Source organism: Aplysia californica, unplaced genomic scaffold (genome assembly GCF_000002075.1).
Source record: "Aplysia californica isolate F4 #8 unplaced genomic scaffold, AplCal3.0 scaffold00618, whole genome shotgun sequence".
NCBI lineage: Eukaryota > Metazoa > Mollusca > Gastropoda > Aplysiida > Aplysiidae > Aplysia > Aplysia californica.
This window is the reverse complement of record NW_004797888.1, coordinates 276,722-294,048: the sequence shown is the minus strand read 5'-3', so window position 1 is coordinate 294,048 and position 17,327 is coordinate 276,722. Positions and strand designations below refer to the sequence as shown.

The following is a 17,327-nucleotide window of genomic DNA, read 5'->3' as shown; positions in this document are numbered from 1 at the left end:
ACCTCAAGAAAGCTTGAAAAACATTAAATCTATAGGCTAGGTCTGAAAGACCATCTAATTTCCTTTCTATTGGTATATGTCTATATGGAACCATAAGATTATTGCGGTAAGCTCGAGAGCAAAAAGTCATGATATGAAATTTCCAGATTCAAGAGCAATAACTAGGAATTGTAGGATGTACTAGAATGGCTCTCATTTCTTTATTTTCCCAAACAGAATGGTGCATCTTTGACACATAATATGCAGAACTGAATGCACTTTTCCATGAAATAATTGTAAACTCTAAATTCTCAAACAATTTCACCCCTTCTTTGTGACTGTTAGAAAAGTGTGATTTCTTTTTTTTTTCTTCTATTTTTTGTAACAAGAGAAAAGGTCCCACTTCAAGCCAGCTTGACAAAAATGAAATCTACGTCTGAAAGACCATCCAATTCCCTTCCCATTGATATACATGTCCATCTGGAGTAGATAGATTATTGCATGAGGACCCCTGAAACATAAATGAAAATGCCAAAATATGCAAAATTGGTGGGTGTTGACCGAGGGAAAGGGGAGAATGACACAAAAAAGTTTAAAGAAACCAAACAGGGAAACATTTATGTAGGATACCAAACTGTCCACATCTGTTGAGGAAACAGAGTGGAATGGGTGGGTATCCAAGTAATGTCCTTTCTACTTCCGAAACTGAACAACAAAGAGATGGTCAGATGCGATTTAGAAAGGTGACTTAATTTCTCAGCATTCATAAATTTTCAGCATATATCTGCCACATGGTTTAAAAAATTAAACTGATAACACAGGGATCAGCATGGTCATGGGAACATGAAGAACTGAGCAAAGCAGCCCAATACATGATAGATACCCGACTCCAAGTCTACTTACAAAGTTCTGCGTGAGGGTCTGCTCCACCAGACAAACACATCTCTGATACACTGGCTCACAATATGGAAGGAAGCCAGACTGCAGGGCTGTGGCCACACTGCTCAAACACTGAAAATGGGACAGACAGATGTGTAGCAATGAGCAAGGCTCACAGAATCGAGGAAAGATTTTTATGCAAGACAAGTTGGGAGTGGCATTCAAAAAGTAAAGCCCTATCAAAACTTACAGAATACAAAGCTAAAAACAAGAAAAACCTTCTGCAACTTGTGACATTTGAACGCCAAATTAACAAAAATAACTCTCCACAAGATAATAGCAAATTACGGAATAATTTTCTATTTCTATCATGAAAAATGTTAAATAAAACCAATAAAACAAAAACAAAATATTTTAGTTTAGAGATTTAACAACATAAAAATACTATTACCCAAATATGAATCCCAGTTGAGATTTTGGCCTGTCTGATTCAGAACAACTTGTAGTCACAAACCATATGGCACTTACCTCCAGAAGAGGGAACAAATCTTTATCTTCATCCTTGAGCATGTTCCATTTCTGGATTAGTGGAGGCATGAGCATGTTGACATATTCCTGAGAGAGAAATCACAGAAAGAGGAATAGAAAATCTAGTCCCACCGGGAACAAATAGGAAAATAAGTTTTTGATCTCATTAAAGATTTTGAACAACTATCATTATTTCTTTGATTATCATCCTAAACAAGAGGAAAGAACTAATATAGTAACTTTTAACATCAAAGAAAATTTTTGACAAGTTTTAAAGCATTTAAATGAGAAATGTCCAGTAATACATGTTAAAAAAAAAAAATACCCATAATCCGGAGATGAAAAGACAGAGAAAGATGCAATATTTTAATGGTAAAGAACGACAAGTGAGCCAGAGATGACCCCCTCCAAAAAAAAGGGGGGGGGGGGGAGAGAAGACTTACCGGTTTATTCAAATGGTGACCAACAGAATCAGCTAGCGTCCCTATGGCGTCATAGAGAATGAGCAAGTTCTTATGCTGTAAAAAAAAATAAAAAATAAAATAATATATAGCCTGAAATACAAACACATATTACACAACCACTGCTTCAGAGCAAGGGTCAAAAAGAGCTGGAAGGAAAAGACAAATTAGATAGGAAGTGTATGTGAGTAAGCATGTCGGTTTTCAAAAGCAACGGATAACAAGGTGTGAAACGGTTAACAAGGTGTTATCTGTTAACAAGATGTTATCTAAAGAGAGCCCATCAACGAAAAAAAATCGAAAACATTCCCAGACAGGGCAGTGTTCTTGCACGATTTGTCCGCAGCACACCATCCTTTTGTAGTATAGACTATTAGTTACAATTACAACAACACTCACCCAGGAAATTAGATTTCCCCCCCTTTGATTACGGAGAGGGGCGGCAGCTGAAAGTTCCGATTTGGGTCAAAATTATGGATTTAGAGACGTGGGCATTTTCCGCCTCTTCAGCCTCCCATACAACTATTTCATCGCATACAGTCCCTCGTTTTACCTTTATCGCCCGCTCACTCACAAATGGCCGTTTTTCTACGTACTTTTTAAAACAACTCAGCCCTTTTTCATCTGAACTTCATGCAATTTTTGCAGTATGAAGAGAAGACACAGCAGTACCCATCAAACATTAACCCAATCAGTGCTCTTGAGAAAAGAATAAGTCTTTCATAATAACCAATAGAACCCAATGAATGAGAAGCCTGTCCACATACCTGATATTTTCCGAAAGCAAAGACTAGAGTCTCCAGGATGAAGCCCAGGTATGGGACTAGCTCAGTGCAGGCTTCTTCCTCCAGAGTGGCAAATGCTGAGCAAGCTGCCTCCTGGACTCTCTTGTTGGCATCTAGCACTCGCTTCAGCAGCTGCAACGACAATACAGAACTTCCAAAACCACATCCCAACAGCATGTGACACAAATCAGTACCCACACAATTTACGTTGCCTCCAGAATCACTGTCAGGAGTCTTACAACATGGGGCACCATAACAAAAGGGACAAAACTGGAAAACTCAGTAACCAAAAACATAAAAAATTTGCTATAAAATCATTGCGTTCACCTACTCAAAAAAATATACCTTCTTACAAAATGACGAGAGCTGCAGATAATATTCCCTACTTGAACTTTCACAAACGAAGTAGGTGAGAGAACAAGTTCACAACAGAATTTAAAAGACATAAATCTATATAATATGTACATATTTTTTCAGATTATAGCCCTGAAGGCCTGAAGGATAATAAATAAATACTTATGTAGGATACCAAACTGTCCGCATTTGTCGAGGAAACAAAGTGGAATGGGTGGATATCCAATTAATGTCCTTTCTACTTCCGAAACTGAACAACAAAGAGATGGCCAGATGCGATTTAGAAAGGTGCAAGAATAAGCAGCAAACTAAGCAAAGTGGTCCTTACCTCTGTCATTAATGGCTTGAGAAAGTTGTCATGAGGCTGGCCCACCACCCAGTGTGCGTAGCGACTTAAGGTCCAGCAGGTGATGGACCTCACCAAGGCTTTCTTGTCAGCCAGACAGTTGATGAGGTAGGGAATCAGCTCAGGAAGATGGGGGATCATGCCGCTCATGCAACCCTCTGCTATGGCTCCAAGCACCAAGATGCCAGACTCCTTCACATCCCAGTCAGCATGGAACAAAGTCTCCTTTAGGATGGGCAATAGCACAGGCAGCACTTCTTCGTGGAACACATTGGCCAACACGTCCAGCGCTGCAGCTGAACACTTTCCTGTGCACACACAAAGACAATTTTTTGTGACCTGACAGAGAACACCGTTTGGGACTCATGTGATTGACAGGCATACAAGGCAACACATTAACATCTTATGGGAAACATACCGACTCATACCAAAGACGGTGAGGTATACCAAACTCAATCATTGATGTAACACGAAAAAAATTGTTCAATTCTTTCTCTACTCAAACTAAAGCAAGGTCAAAGGTAGTGTGCAATTTTCTAGTAATAGTTACGATATCATGTATCCGACACTATATAAGCTGTCAAACTACCAACACACCTACAAACACAACAAAAGCTTTTTCAAACCAATCGATTGAAAAACTAAATGCCTAACCTTTATCTTCTATCAAGCTGAATAGGTCGAAGTAGGTGTTCACAACAGAATTTAAAAGACATAAATCTGTATAATATGTACATATTTTTTCAGATTATAGGCCTGAAGGATAATAAATAAATACATATGTAGGATACCAAACTGTCCGCATTTGTCGAGGAAACAAAGTGGAATGGGTGGATATCCAATTAATGTCCTTTCTACTTCCGAAACTGAACAACAAAGAGATGGCCAGATGCGATTTAGAAAGGTGCAAGAATAAGCAGCAAGCTAAGCAAAGTGCATAGAGCCTGCTGTTGAGCGGGGATTTGCGCTATACAAATGCTATCTATAATTATTATTATTTCTCAACATGAATCCGCCCTATAATCATTATTGGTGTTTGCTGGGAATGGACTTGAATAATTGTACAAAAACATTCAAATTTCTTACTAAAGTCTCAGCACTCACTAGGACAATAAATAAAAAGCAATAAGAAACACTAGACTTACTCAGATTCCAGTCCGACAGAGAATCATCATCATCATACCCTTCATCAGGGTCAGCTTCCTGGTGAAACGAAAAGAAATGATCTTAGAAATGAGGGAAAACGTGGTCATCAGTTCCACACAACCAAAAAACAATGACAAACAAATACTTAACCACTGGGCTATGCACCACAGACCAGCAAATGAATCTTTCAACCTTTTTTTAAAAAGTCCTAGTAAGTCAATAAAGACAGCTAGTTTTCTTGTATCAGAACAACTGAACATGTGAGCAGGAGCTGGCCGGTCATGAAATTCCATTTAAATGAGAAGTAAGAAGTGAGTAGAGCATATAAAAATATACTTGCATACCATATAATTTTGCAGTTCTTCATAGTCAATTATATATGGTCTGGCAGTTGCTTACAGAAATCTGGTGTTATGCAAAAATGATATGTAGGATACCAAACTGTCCACGTTTGTCGAGGAAACAAAGTGGAATGGGTGGATATCCAATTAATGTCCTTTCTACTTCCGAAACTGAACAACAAAGAGATGGCCAGATGCGATTTAGAAAGGTGCATGAATAAGCAACGAGCAAAGCAAAGCGGTCCTTACCTCTGCCATTAAGGGCTTGAGAAAGTGCAAAACATTAAGGCAACAAGTACAACTATATACGGATCCCTGTCAGGTAGGTACATGTACCCACTGCTTACCTCATCCCCTTCATGTTTCTGAGTAGAATGGGTGCGTGTCTTATGAAACCTTGGCTTGATATCAGACTCTTTATCCGGAATCATTTCATCTTCTTCCACATCACCCTGGGGACAAAACGAGAGAAATGAGTTCTTTCAGTTTAGTTTTAGTCAAGTTTTACGCCGCTCGCAACTGTACAAGGTCATATGAGCGCCAAAGGGTGGATGTCAACAGAGAAGTCACTACAGGGAATCAGGCCTACTCTGATCACCTCTCTAGCTTCAACAGCAGTAAGTCTGCTTCAACTATCAAGGCACCCCGGAAATAGTGGGTCACAAGAGTGTGACAAACATACCAAAGAAATAGGGAAAAAAGACGATAGGATTAGGAACGAAAAAGCAGCAGTTCCCTGTTGCAGTTCAGGCAGTTATGAACATGACATTGACGAATCAGCCCATTTACAATCCTACTGTGCATAAGAACAGGTTAATGTCCCCCCTTTGGGATAGGCCTAAAGACACTTCGGTCAGTAGCACCACCCCGGGGGTACAAATGACAGTTTTTGGGTTGTATTTGGGGGTAAGTATTTTATGGCACTCGCAACTGCATAAGGTCACCAGAGCGCACGGGACACACCAAACATTTTCAATTGGTAGGACATTTTGCCATGGTGGCGGCTGAAGCCTACTTTTATCGATTTTGGACCACCATGGGTGCCAACTTGCACACGTGACCTCCGAGATTTTTTGTCCTTATCCGAGGTTTGATGTAGATCTTACCTACAATAAGATCAGGGGTGTGACTGAAAGACAGCAGTAAGAAGGAGCCAAGGAGTAGAAGTAGAAAGGCTGCAGAAAGAGTCAGGAGCCCAGAGGAGGGGGCAAAGGAGGTGAGGGGGTGGGGGCAGAAAGTTGAGACGAAAGCAAATGATAGAACATTGCTTAAGAGCAGGAAAGGAGGTTAAAGGAGACAATTTTAAAGAAGAAATTTTCGTAAGCTACCGGGATCTTTAAATGAGAGACTAACACCTTAACCTCTGGGCCACAAGAGCCCCCGAAATGACAGTTCAATCTAGCATCACTTCCTTGAACCTTGATAAATTGCACTATTTTTCTTGGGTAAAAAAACAGGAACAAATGTAACAACACATATAATCAGAGACAAATATAAAAAAGGAAGCACATAGAAAACCTCAGACAGTGAGAAGACATCCAGGCATTGGACAAGAAACACAACCTACACCGGAGACCTCATTTGCATGCATCATCTCACTACACAAATATCACTTCAGTCATTAACAGGTCCCACAAGCCCACTCTATTCACCTTCAGTAGGATGATGTCAATCTCAGAGTACCTCATGCCCTTCACGAGGATGGGCACCAAGCGCTCAATGTGGGGCCCCAACACTTCTTTGCACACTTTCTGTTCTGCCAGGGACAGCCAGAACTCACAAGACTCAAGTGCCACTGTGTCGTCCCCATCTTGAGTCCGTTCCATCATGTACTGAAATGAAAATCACAGAGTGTCTCAGAAATGTTCAACACACTCAAAAGAACAAAAACAACAAAAGATCGTATCAAAAACTTTCCTCTGTCAATCCAGATCAAACAACCCATCGACGGTTTAATCAAAATCTGCTTTATTAGAAAAAATAGAAGAATAGAATCAGGTACAGGATAAAAACACCATTTTATGACATGACAACGGATAAACATTATTTAATCTACCAACTAATAGCACAAAACTGCCATATCTTTTCCGAATTTTTTTTTTCACGACAGAAGCCCACATATCATTCCTGGACCATGCCTAGCATTGAACAATGGAATACACAAGCCTAAACAACCAACATAACCCAAAGAGAGATGCAACCCTACCTGTATGATCTGGTCGATGTGAGGCATCAGTCGGTCAATCCTCACTTCCACCAACATGACTAGAGCTCGACACACATTCTTACGCACTTCAGTGTCTTCGTCTTTGGCCAAGAAGAACAGATTCTGAAATGAATACATTCATATATAAAGTGGAGCATACAGAGAACAGGAATTGCTATAAACTAGGACATTTCTAAACAACCCTTTGACGATAAGTACGCAGATTAGAAAACAAATCTTTTTTTAATGCACTGAATACGAATATGTACCTCTCTTTCTTGAGAGACACAAATTCCCCATTTCTATCTGAAACATAACACTCAGATATTTTTTATTCAAGTAGTCAATATTGCCTACAAAAGCATCCAAATTTTGAGCTTACTGCAGACGCCAGTGACACTATTCTGCCGCAAATGACAAAACGCCTTTTTTCCCACAAGTTTCGAGAAGGGGGTGGGTGTGTGTGTGTGTGTGTTTTGTCAGCGTAACCATTTCATAATAGTGATTCCGAAATTTGAATTCTAATTTATTCAAAAACTAGACACCGTTTCACTTTCGATTTTTTCACACAAGTAGAGTAACTGATCAGGCTTTCGATTTAGCAAATAAAAAATTTTGGCGCCAAAATGGAAAAAAAAAGAGGCGTTTTGTCAGCTTACATCAGTATTGACCAAGTTTGCAATGGTATGTTTCCTGAAATCCAGAAAATAATAGTACCCAGTGTGCTACACTAAACAGAATTATTTAAAATCAAGTCTTCAAACTAGAGAACTATTTATCACCAAATCAAACATCGCATATTTTGCTAAATTTTCATTTCATTTTTTTTTTTACATTCTGAATGTAGAATCGCACATTTGCAATAACTGTCCTTGCTCAGCTGTGGTATTTCATGGCGAAAGCTAAAAACCAGTATCAGTATACTTTGGCTTTTCCTTTTAAAATATTGCAAATTTACCAACCATAAACATGTTCAAACATACCTGTATGAAAGTGTCAATGTGCACCATAAGGGCCTGGGTTCTGCTGATGATGAACTGGTTCACACAAGCTATGGCATGAGACCTGTTGAAAAAACATGAGTTAAGTGAAGACACTGTTAATACCATTGATTATTATGGACCCACTCAATAGGTTGGAATTACTAATTCTCCCTTTTAGTATCTTGAACTTTCTTGCCTGATGTATTTTACTAAAGCACTGCATTAGCAATTGTAACTGATAAATTTGTCAGCATTGAAAAGCATTTGAAGTTGGCATGTGTTTTTTTATGATTATTAACTTGTTCAGTGCTAAGGACGAGAATACTCGCGAAACCTGGGACCCACCCACATATTAGCAACCAATTCTCGCATTCTGCCTAGCTGTCTTTAAAGAAAGAATTACTCCAATCCATACCAGGTTATTTTACTAACCATGATGCATTATGGGAAAGGTCACGGAGACATTTTTTCAGCTCGAACAGCTCCACTAGTTTTCATTGATTTTCACGGTAGACTTAATTTCATGTTGCCATAACAAAACTACCCAGTATATGATGGGAGTTCACTGCTGGAGTGCTCAGCACTGAATGAGTTAACAGTTTTTACAAAACTATATATACAAAGCACACTGTTGATGCCTAGATCTGACCTGAACATATTAAATAAAACAATTTATCAGCCAGTCAACTTTTGACAGATGTGTGGGTTAACTGTTAAGTCTTCATACCCTCAGAACAGAATACATCACAAGCCTGTGATCCTGACGATGCATCACTACACACTATGCCACACACTGCAGCAGATTGTTTCACGTTTACAATAATAATCCCGGGTTTGGTTGGGTTGTTTTTTTTTAACTTTAAAAAATGACCTCATTAACTTCAAATGTCACCCACAAATTAAAAGCACATTAATTATCCAACACCTGTCAACCAATGTTTGCTGTGCTCTTGACTTCAGCACAATCAGTGTTTTTCTAATGGCAAAGTGGCACAGATAGCTACAAGAGCACCAGGCACACATGGTGTTGTGTTCATAATGCTGGGCAGCACTGGTAATGCAAGTTTTAGTTTTAGTAGGTTTTACTGCGCTCGCAACTGCATAAGGTCATATGAGCGCCAGAAGATTAAAGGTGTCACAAGAGACTAACAAACAAAAAAGAAATAGGGGAGATAAAGGACGACAGAGGTTTGATAGGAAAGAAAAAGCAAACCACACCAGAGCACCCGCCAAACACCCACTTGGTAGTGCAAGGTGAGCAGAATGTACAGGACAGTAAAATAGCCACCAAAAAAAAAAAACCAAAAAAAAAAAAAATTAGAATGAAAAAGATGAGCCAACAGAGATCATGACATACCTAATTTTGGGGCTTTGATGTCTGAAGAAGTTGAGGAATTTTGGAATAAGCACGTTGAGAGGCCGGTCAGCAATATCACTATCCAAAGTCTCAGCATTGTCTTCACAAATTTTCTGCAAAGCTCCAAAAGCACCCTAAAAAGAAAAGGAAAAAAAAAAAAATCAGAGAAAAGGTGTTATAAATTTATCGACAAAAAAAAATATGTATGAATGCTTTGGATCATCTACATGCACATTCAAAATGCCCCCCCCCCCCCCCCCCCCAAGTGTAAGGGACAGCAACCACAACAAGCAGGACCAAGGAGGGCATCAATAAACCTCACGCTGATCAAAAAAGGCACAATACTTCTAGATTCTCTTGCCAGCTTTTCCTCTTAAAGCTGATGTTTGATGAAATAAAGTAAACACATCACCACTATGGTCATCTAATGCTTAGCAAAAAGAAAAACTGATATAGAAACAAAAGGACAACTAAATTAAGACCTATCAGTGACCAACACAAATCTCAACATTCAAAAGCAAATATGAAAACAATGTAATTCACAGCTACTTTCAAAAGCAAGCAATGACAGTAAATTTTAAAAACCCAAAATTTGAAGAAGTATCTAACGGCAAGCTGACGATCAACAGCATTCTTACCTCACAGACATTGTAATCCTCAGAGTCCAGACAGGTGCACAAATGAGGCAAAACTTCTGGCCACTTGTGCAACTCTCCTTTTGAGATAATGTTAGTAATGATGATGCCAATTGTGGCTCGAATTAATGGAGAGGGGTCTCCAATGCTGTTCAGACATTCCTGCTTGATAAAAGAGGTCACTTCCGCAGGGAATCTTTCAAAATGGGCCCTCACGTTGTTCTTCAGAATCAAACCACTCAGCGATCGTGTTGGGTCATCTACAAAAGGGAAACAAATTTACAATCATTAAATTATACATTTTCTTTACAAACTAAGACCAACAATAACAGACCATCATTCAATTTTCTCCATAAAAATTCAGGCAAATGACGACTTAGAATTTAAACATCTTAATAGCTGCAAGATTCCATTCTATGAAAATACTACCCCATCTTGACTTCTAAAAGAACGAATTCTCAAAAACACGAAAGGGCACCATGACCCTCATTGGGTGCTTACATCAAAGAGTTTTTTAAAATATCCAGGAAGTAGATCTTCAGCAATCTTTAACACGCAAGACCAACTGTACCTTTGTATCAGTAACGGAATGATGTACATGATGCACAACACCAGCATGTACAGATAGAGGTGAAAAAAGTGCCCACAAAGACACCACCACAAGTCCCAACTCCATCTTTGCAAAAAAATGCTGCACCCGCCAACAAAGACCTGGGTCTATGGGTATTAAGTTCTTGGTACATTATTTTATAACAAAATAAATTCTTACCTTCAGTCTTCAATTTTGTCAGGACAAAAATCAAGTAATTGTTGAAGTCAGGATAATTGTTCAGTTCTCCCAATTTCTGCAGAAAAAGAAAATGTTAACAATAAGAAAGAAGTAGAGAGTAGCTCAGCAGGATTAACTCTTTAAGGGGAAAAAAAAAGAAATGAAAGAAAAATCACAAATTTTTCACACAAGCCAGAGCTTTGCCAGTGATGAAGGCCTAGATCAGAAAGGAATCAGGATTCTAATTTTATTTTGGTGGTCTATGGTGTAAAAATGTTTTATTACTCAACAAAAACAAAACCAACGTTCATAATACCCTTGATTCATCAGTGCTCTGCTGGAACCTAGATCTAGTTTTAACTCAAATTAAAATATACATGAGAGCAAAAAAAACAAAACTCTTACATTGTTATTGTTAACGAGATCAAATTGTCAATTTAGCAAAGTCCCACATCTCTAGTCTCATGCCCTGCGTGTTTGAACGTATGTGTGTGTGTGAGTAATGTCCCCATGTCATGTTTTAGCCAATGATTTAATGTTTTGCAGTTAGGTTTGACATTTTCTTGAAAATAATTGATTTGCGACACTTTTTGTGGTCATGTAAGTGATCTTCAGCAAAAAATACTGTAGTTTGGACTCTAAAGCAGTGCATCTGAGGGCGGGAGTGAAAGTAAAAATTATCTGAGGGCGGGAGTGAAAGTAAAAATTTACCAAGTTCCTCAACCCTGGACGCGCGACGAAGTTTAAGATGTGAGCGCACTACTCTGGAAGCCCACAGGCCCTATGTAAAAGGCGTGGACCCTGTCCTCTAACGTAAAATTTCACTGTTTCGTAAATGGAAAACAAAGAGGGGGCGGCTCTCGTGGCCTAGAGGTTAAGGTGTTCGCCTCTCAAAGGTCCCGGGTTCGAATCCGGGTAGAGACCAAAAAATTATCTTCTCTAAATTTGTCTCCTTTCACCTCCTTTCCTACTCTCTAGCAATGTCCTGTTGTCTGCTTTCGTCTTCTCTTTCTGCCCCCCACCCCTTCACCTCCTTTGCCCCCTTCACCTCCTTTGCCCCCTCCTCTGGGCTCCTGATTCTTTCTGCAGCCTTTCTACTGCTACTCCTTGGCTTCTTCTTACTGCTGTCTTTCAGCCACACCCCTGATCTTCTGGTAGGAAAGATCTACACCTAGCCTTCTCGGACAAGGGCGAAAAATTTCGGAGGGCCCGTGTGCAAGTTGTGCACGTTAAAGATCCCTTGGTGGTCCAAAATCGATAACAGTAGGCTTCGGCCGCCACCCGGGCAAAATTCAAAATTCCTACCAACTGAAAATATTAGGTGTGTCCCGCGCGCTCATATGACCTTATGTAGTTGCGAGCGCCGTAAAAACACTTACCAAAACAAAAAACAAAGAGGTAGATTACAAGTCAAAGTTATAAATGGGTTTGCAAGTTATTTCGAATTTGTAGCGCTTCCCTTAGCCAAGACATCAAAGGATAAAAAGTCTAACTGAAAAACTACACGCTACGTGTCTAACTGTTGACTTCGTCAGGTTTTGAGCTTTGCTTGTAATTGTTGGATCGTTTACCATTTTAGAATGGCTCATTCTATCAGCTTTGAGAAATATGGTTTTACGTATTTTATCATCTGTTGAGCCGAAAAAGGTCAATTTTTATTTTCCCAGTGGCACCCTGAATCATCCACCATTGGCACAGAGGCACGACTGAAACACTACGGTCGCTCAAACTCAGAATGAATTAGGAAATAGCACAGGAATACTCTTGTGGGAAACAATGCAGCCCATAATTTGATAATTTAGTTATGTTTGAAATTTTCATGAAAATAAGTTATTTCAGACAGTTTTGGTAGATTTAAGTGTGATCTGCAACAAACAACAGAGCATTTTCACCCCTGAAGAAGTGCATCTGTGTGCGGTAAAGTAAAAATTTACCGTTTCAGCTTTCGATATCAACCCTGAAAGTGCCGTCAAATAACCCACCGCCACGGCCGGTCAGTTGTTAGTTCTTGTCCTGCGTCTGTGCTGAGATGCGAATCTATCAACAACCGAATACGCCCGACGCAAGTGACCGGAATAGATCATTTTCACCGTCCATCGCATTATTGCGGCAAGTGATCGCAAATCAAAATGCTAAAAGTGCTATTTGCCAAGGGCCTAAATTTTAGTTTCACTCCCATACACAGATGCACTGCTTTTGGGGGTTCATTTGCTTTATTGTTTACTTTGTTGATTGATTCTTTGAACAAAGGCAAAAATCGGGCACTTGTACTACAGATCTGTAAATCTAGATATATTTAGATCTAGATTCTAGATCTATCTAGATCTCTAAATCTAGAATCTGGACAGATCTCTGCTTTCTTGACAAAAAACGAAAACAACGTGACTTTCTCCGAACGTTCGGGAAAATAAATTTCAACTCTATTTCTCCTAACGGCTTCCGATCTCGATTTTTTTTCTGAATATTCAGATACTTCAGTTGTGGTTGGGGCAACGTTGCCGGACTACACTTCATTTGAAAATACCTTCATAACTCCTCCATGCCCCCCCCCCCCCCCCCCACACACACACGGGCCACTCCATTCGCTTATTTAGCAATGACAATGAAAAATTAAATTTTCATCCAAATTGCTTAAAAATGGGCTTAAATGAAAATAGAGTAAATTCTAAGAACTATGGTTTTTAAATTTTAAAAACCCATTGATAAATAAAAAAGTTATTGGGATTTTTGTTTGCAAAATGTTGGAAGACCTTCATATAGGAAAAAATCGCCAAAATGTGGGACATGTTTTGATGTATTTTGAGGAAAAACTTCATAAGTCAGTAATAAATTGGAGCATATGAATGAAACTTGGCATCTCCATGTGATTTTTAGTGCCGAATCTAGTTCTGCTAATACTTTTTCGATGTCTTCATTATTTTGGATCTTAAAGACACATTTGCGTGAAATTTGTTGAATTGCGTGACATCGTTTTTACCGCGACGCGATGACTCCTTCTAAAACTCAGTAAAGCGCTATCAGGAAAACCCACGATGTAGTCATCGGTGACCCATTTGGTTATAGACAGCCAATCACATGCCGCCTAGCGATCACACGCCTCTTGCATGCGGACACCTCACGTTTGGAATGCGCGATAAAGTTTCTAGATCTAGTGTTTTATCAATGGATGGGTGGTAATTTTAAGTTGGTACGGAAAATTTACTAAACGCAGAGATCTGAAATTTTACAGCAATCATAGCTGCCACTCAGAAATTTTTAAAAAGGAGGAAATTCACGCGAAGGCGTACGCGCGCTCTCCGAAACCAGTGAGATCCAGAGGCAATATATACTGGAAAATCTAGCCTATGGTTTTGGAAGGGAAAACTGTCATATTGTTAACCATAGGCAACTGAATTAAAATGTATATTTGAAAAAAACAACCAACAAACAAACAAACATAAAGGCAGTAAGTTGACTAACAAGCATTCGAGTCAGTTTGACAGTTTGGACTTGGTGACTAAAAATCCAGTGTTTTTTGCCAGCTGGTGTCTTATAAAAAGATTTCTTTCTCTTTAAACTTGTACATACATAGACGTAGAGCAGTATCGGACCAAGGATGCAGGCACTCCTGTACAATTGCGGTCCCGTTTGCACTTAGTGCCCCTGTAGTGTGTTTCTTATTCAGAGATCTAAACTGAATTAAAATTATAGCCTAGGCAATCTAATCTAGATCTAGATATATCTAAATATGTGTAGATCTAGATTATATCTAGATCTAGAGACAGATTTTCTAGATCTAGATCTAGATTCACTTCCGCAGCAGCCCCAATAGCCGTCATGTAAACAAACGGGACCGCAATTGTAATTGTACAGGAGTGCCGCGGGCCGCGATTTCTTTCGCAAAAAACGGCTAGATCTAGTTGAATTTTCTAATGAACTTTTCAAGTCGCACACAGGCTGCTTCTTTCTCATTCCAGCTCCTTTTATTTTTGCATTCTGAATCAATTTCTCTCGAATTTCCGCCAATTTCAATGACAACTCGGCGCGCTAACGTCCCGATGCCCGATCGACACTGTGTTGCTCCACAACAATAAACAATGTGAAACTAGCGCTGGGCCTAGAAGAACGGAAGTAGAAAGCTACGGGCGGACATGCGCAAACCGCGTTTTCGTCTCTCTCCCGGTTCGGTGTTTTCCGTGGGGGGGAAAAAAAGTATGAAATTTGCGACCAAGAGCGGTCCAGCGGAGGAAGGAGGACAGTTGCGGGAAAAGCTAGATGTAGCGGAGTTTCCGCTGTTTAGCGGGAAAGCGGCAGCTATGAGCAATAAAGAAGACATGTGGGGGCGCTTGTGTGGTCGGCTATCAACCCGCAGCTCCGCTTAGTTTTCGAACCGCAGAGGAAATTCGCACAAACACGGCAATATCTCCGGTTCTAATAATCGTTCGGGATTGTACGCTGGCATGTCGTTAGTTTAACCTTTCCTCTGGTTGGTTGCCGAGTTTCATTTATTTTCGTCCAGGAGTTTTCCCGTAACTATACTTAGAAGAGAGTCACTTCTGATTCCGAGCGGCCCAAAAAATACCCCTCGCGCGGAGGCCGATTTCCGGCCCAAGGCGCAGCGGGCGATTGGCATTGCTAGCTTATTATCAACAAATCTCGAGAACGGAAACTGTTCGGAGAAATAGAGTCGACCAAACTAAAAGGTAGTGTCAATTGTCACCGAGTGACGTGATGGCAATTGACAAAAATTGACAGCAGCGTCAATTTCCACCGAGTAAATCGGAGATCTTTTGCGTTGATGAGCAGATCTAGCCTATTGTGCTTGAGTGCTCGGTGTTGTGCGTTCGCCTCTCTGTCCCTCCGGGTGTGTGTGTCTTTTCCTGACCTCCGCGATTTATGTTCCCCGAAATAAAATGAATTTCTCCTAGAGTTTGTGTGCGATTGTGACCTTCTACGTTTTGTATTGCCTCTGAGTTGGTTCTACACCGAAGTGTAGGCTAAGGCTAGCCTAGACCTACGTCTCATTGAAAACACGCCAAGTAGGTACCGTAGCTCTAGACTAGATCTAGATTCTAGATCTAATCTAGATCTAGATCCTCGTCCAAGGATATTAGAAGAGAACAAACTGACCCATTTGACACACATTATGAATAGGAAGCTAAAGATAGTGTTGTTTTCAGACTTTACACCACTTCACTCGGTGGCAATTGACGCTGCTGTCAATTTTTGTCAATTGCCACCCGCGTCACTCGTGGCAATTGACGCTACCAAACTAAAAAGGGCACAATCTGAGGACTTAAAGTACAATAAAACCAACAAATAAACCAATTTACAAAGTTCTAAAAACACTTAAAACAAAGACAACATTCTTTATCATGATTAATGCTCCGCAAGGGACCACACAATAACATTTATAGTGTTCTATTTAAGTTCCCAAGTCCAAGAGGATGAGAGGTGTGCCATTTTTATTTCAAACTTACGTCATGACCAAACGAACTCCACCAGACACTGGAGCTGCTGCCCAGAATTGGTGGCATTGAACATAATGAGAAGTATTGGAATGTTATGATGTTCGCTATACATCAAAGTATCTTCCAATAGAGACTTGTGGTTCAAAATGCAAAAATTGGGAAAGAACAAAACCGAGTTCAGACAACGACAACGCGGTTCGGAACTCCGACACTCAGACTCAACACAAGACTTGCTTGGTCTGGTCACGTGTATGAGCAAGGGTAAATTATAATTGTAAACTGAACACAGCAATCAATATTGTTGACATAAAATATTATATAAGTTACCTGCTGTACAGCCCTTTGTGTCTCAGTGTCGGGTGATTGAGATTCCTTTAGCAATTGTAATATTTGTCGAAGACCATCTTCAGCAGGCTGCCACATCGCCATCTTGATTTTTCTTGACTAAAGTAGTTCTTGCTCCTTACCATACTTTAGGCCTATTACGACATCCTTCTAAATATAGATCTGAACATTAGCAATGGTATACAATCTATAGGATGTAAATAACCCTGAAATGTATTATATATACTTGTTTGCTAACAATAAAAAAGATATACTGGTCAAAACAACATATTTCAGTGAAAATATCAGCACAATACTTTTAACTACTTCTTTTCTCGTCATAATATATTCCAAAAAGGCAAAACGAGCCAAGGATCATTATATCCATACGCGACGCGTAAAAGAAAAACGACTTCCGTTGCGCCAGAGTTCGTTAAAAGTTATATTCAATGAATCTATTCATTCAACACATTAGGCCTACATTAGATTAGCCTATTTTGTCATGGCGTTGTGTTTTTAATTTGTGTGTGTGCGTGTGTGTGTGTGGGTGTTGTGTGTGTGTGTGTGTGTTCTTGGCTGCTTATGTAGTACGCCTCCTCTGACAGAATTAACATTCTGTCATTCAGAAGGCTGGTTGCTTTTGTCCCTGCTTGCCGCGGTCAAAGCGAAAATCATCTCAACAGAAAGCAAATATTTATACATGTACTCGATTTTGACCAGTCCAAATTCTCAAATAGGCTAGTCACTTTCTTTCAAATGTAATGGCGGGGGGGGGGGGGGGGGG

General features: G+C 39.8%; 1 protein-coding gene across 2 annotated transcripts in view; it reads right to left on the bottom strand.

The window, feature by feature from the left end:
* LOC101849320 (transportin-1) overlaps positions 1 to 16,683 on the bottom strand; it is a 34,279-nt gene extending 17,596 nt beyond the window's left edge. For both annotated transcript variants that reach the window (XM_005107643.3, XM_035972225.1), the window contains exons 1-14: positions 16,547 to 16,683; positions 10,770 to 10,845; positions 10,004 to 10,260; positions 9,366 to 9,499; positions 8,009 to 8,090; positions 7,026 to 7,148; positions 6,472 to 6,651; positions 5,167 to 5,271; positions 4,478 to 4,535; positions 3,315 to 3,640; positions 2,615 to 2,764; positions 1,830 to 1,904; positions 1,387 to 1,473; positions 883 to 990 (exon numbers count right to left, since the gene is read on the bottom strand). In XM_005107643.3, coding sequence (XP_005107700.1) covers positions 883 to 990; positions 1,387 to 1,473; positions 1,830 to 1,904; positions 2,615 to 2,764; positions 3,315 to 3,640; positions 4,478 to 4,535; positions 5,167 to 5,271; positions 6,472 to 6,651; positions 7,026 to 7,148; positions 8,009 to 8,090; positions 9,366 to 9,499; positions 10,004 to 10,260; positions 10,770 to 10,845; positions 16,547 to 16,648 — 1,863 coding nt within the window. In that variant the 5' untranslated portion in view covers positions 16,649 to 16,683. The remainder of the gene's footprint in view (positions 1 to 882; positions 991 to 1,386; positions 1,474 to 1,829; positions 1,905 to 2,614; positions 2,765 to 3,314; positions 3,641 to 4,477; positions 4,536 to 5,166; positions 5,272 to 6,471; positions 6,652 to 7,025; positions 7,149 to 8,008; positions 8,091 to 9,365; positions 9,500 to 10,003; positions 10,261 to 10,769; positions 10,846 to 16,546) is intronic.
* Between the last annotated feature and the right edge of the window lie 644 nt (positions 16,684 to 17,327).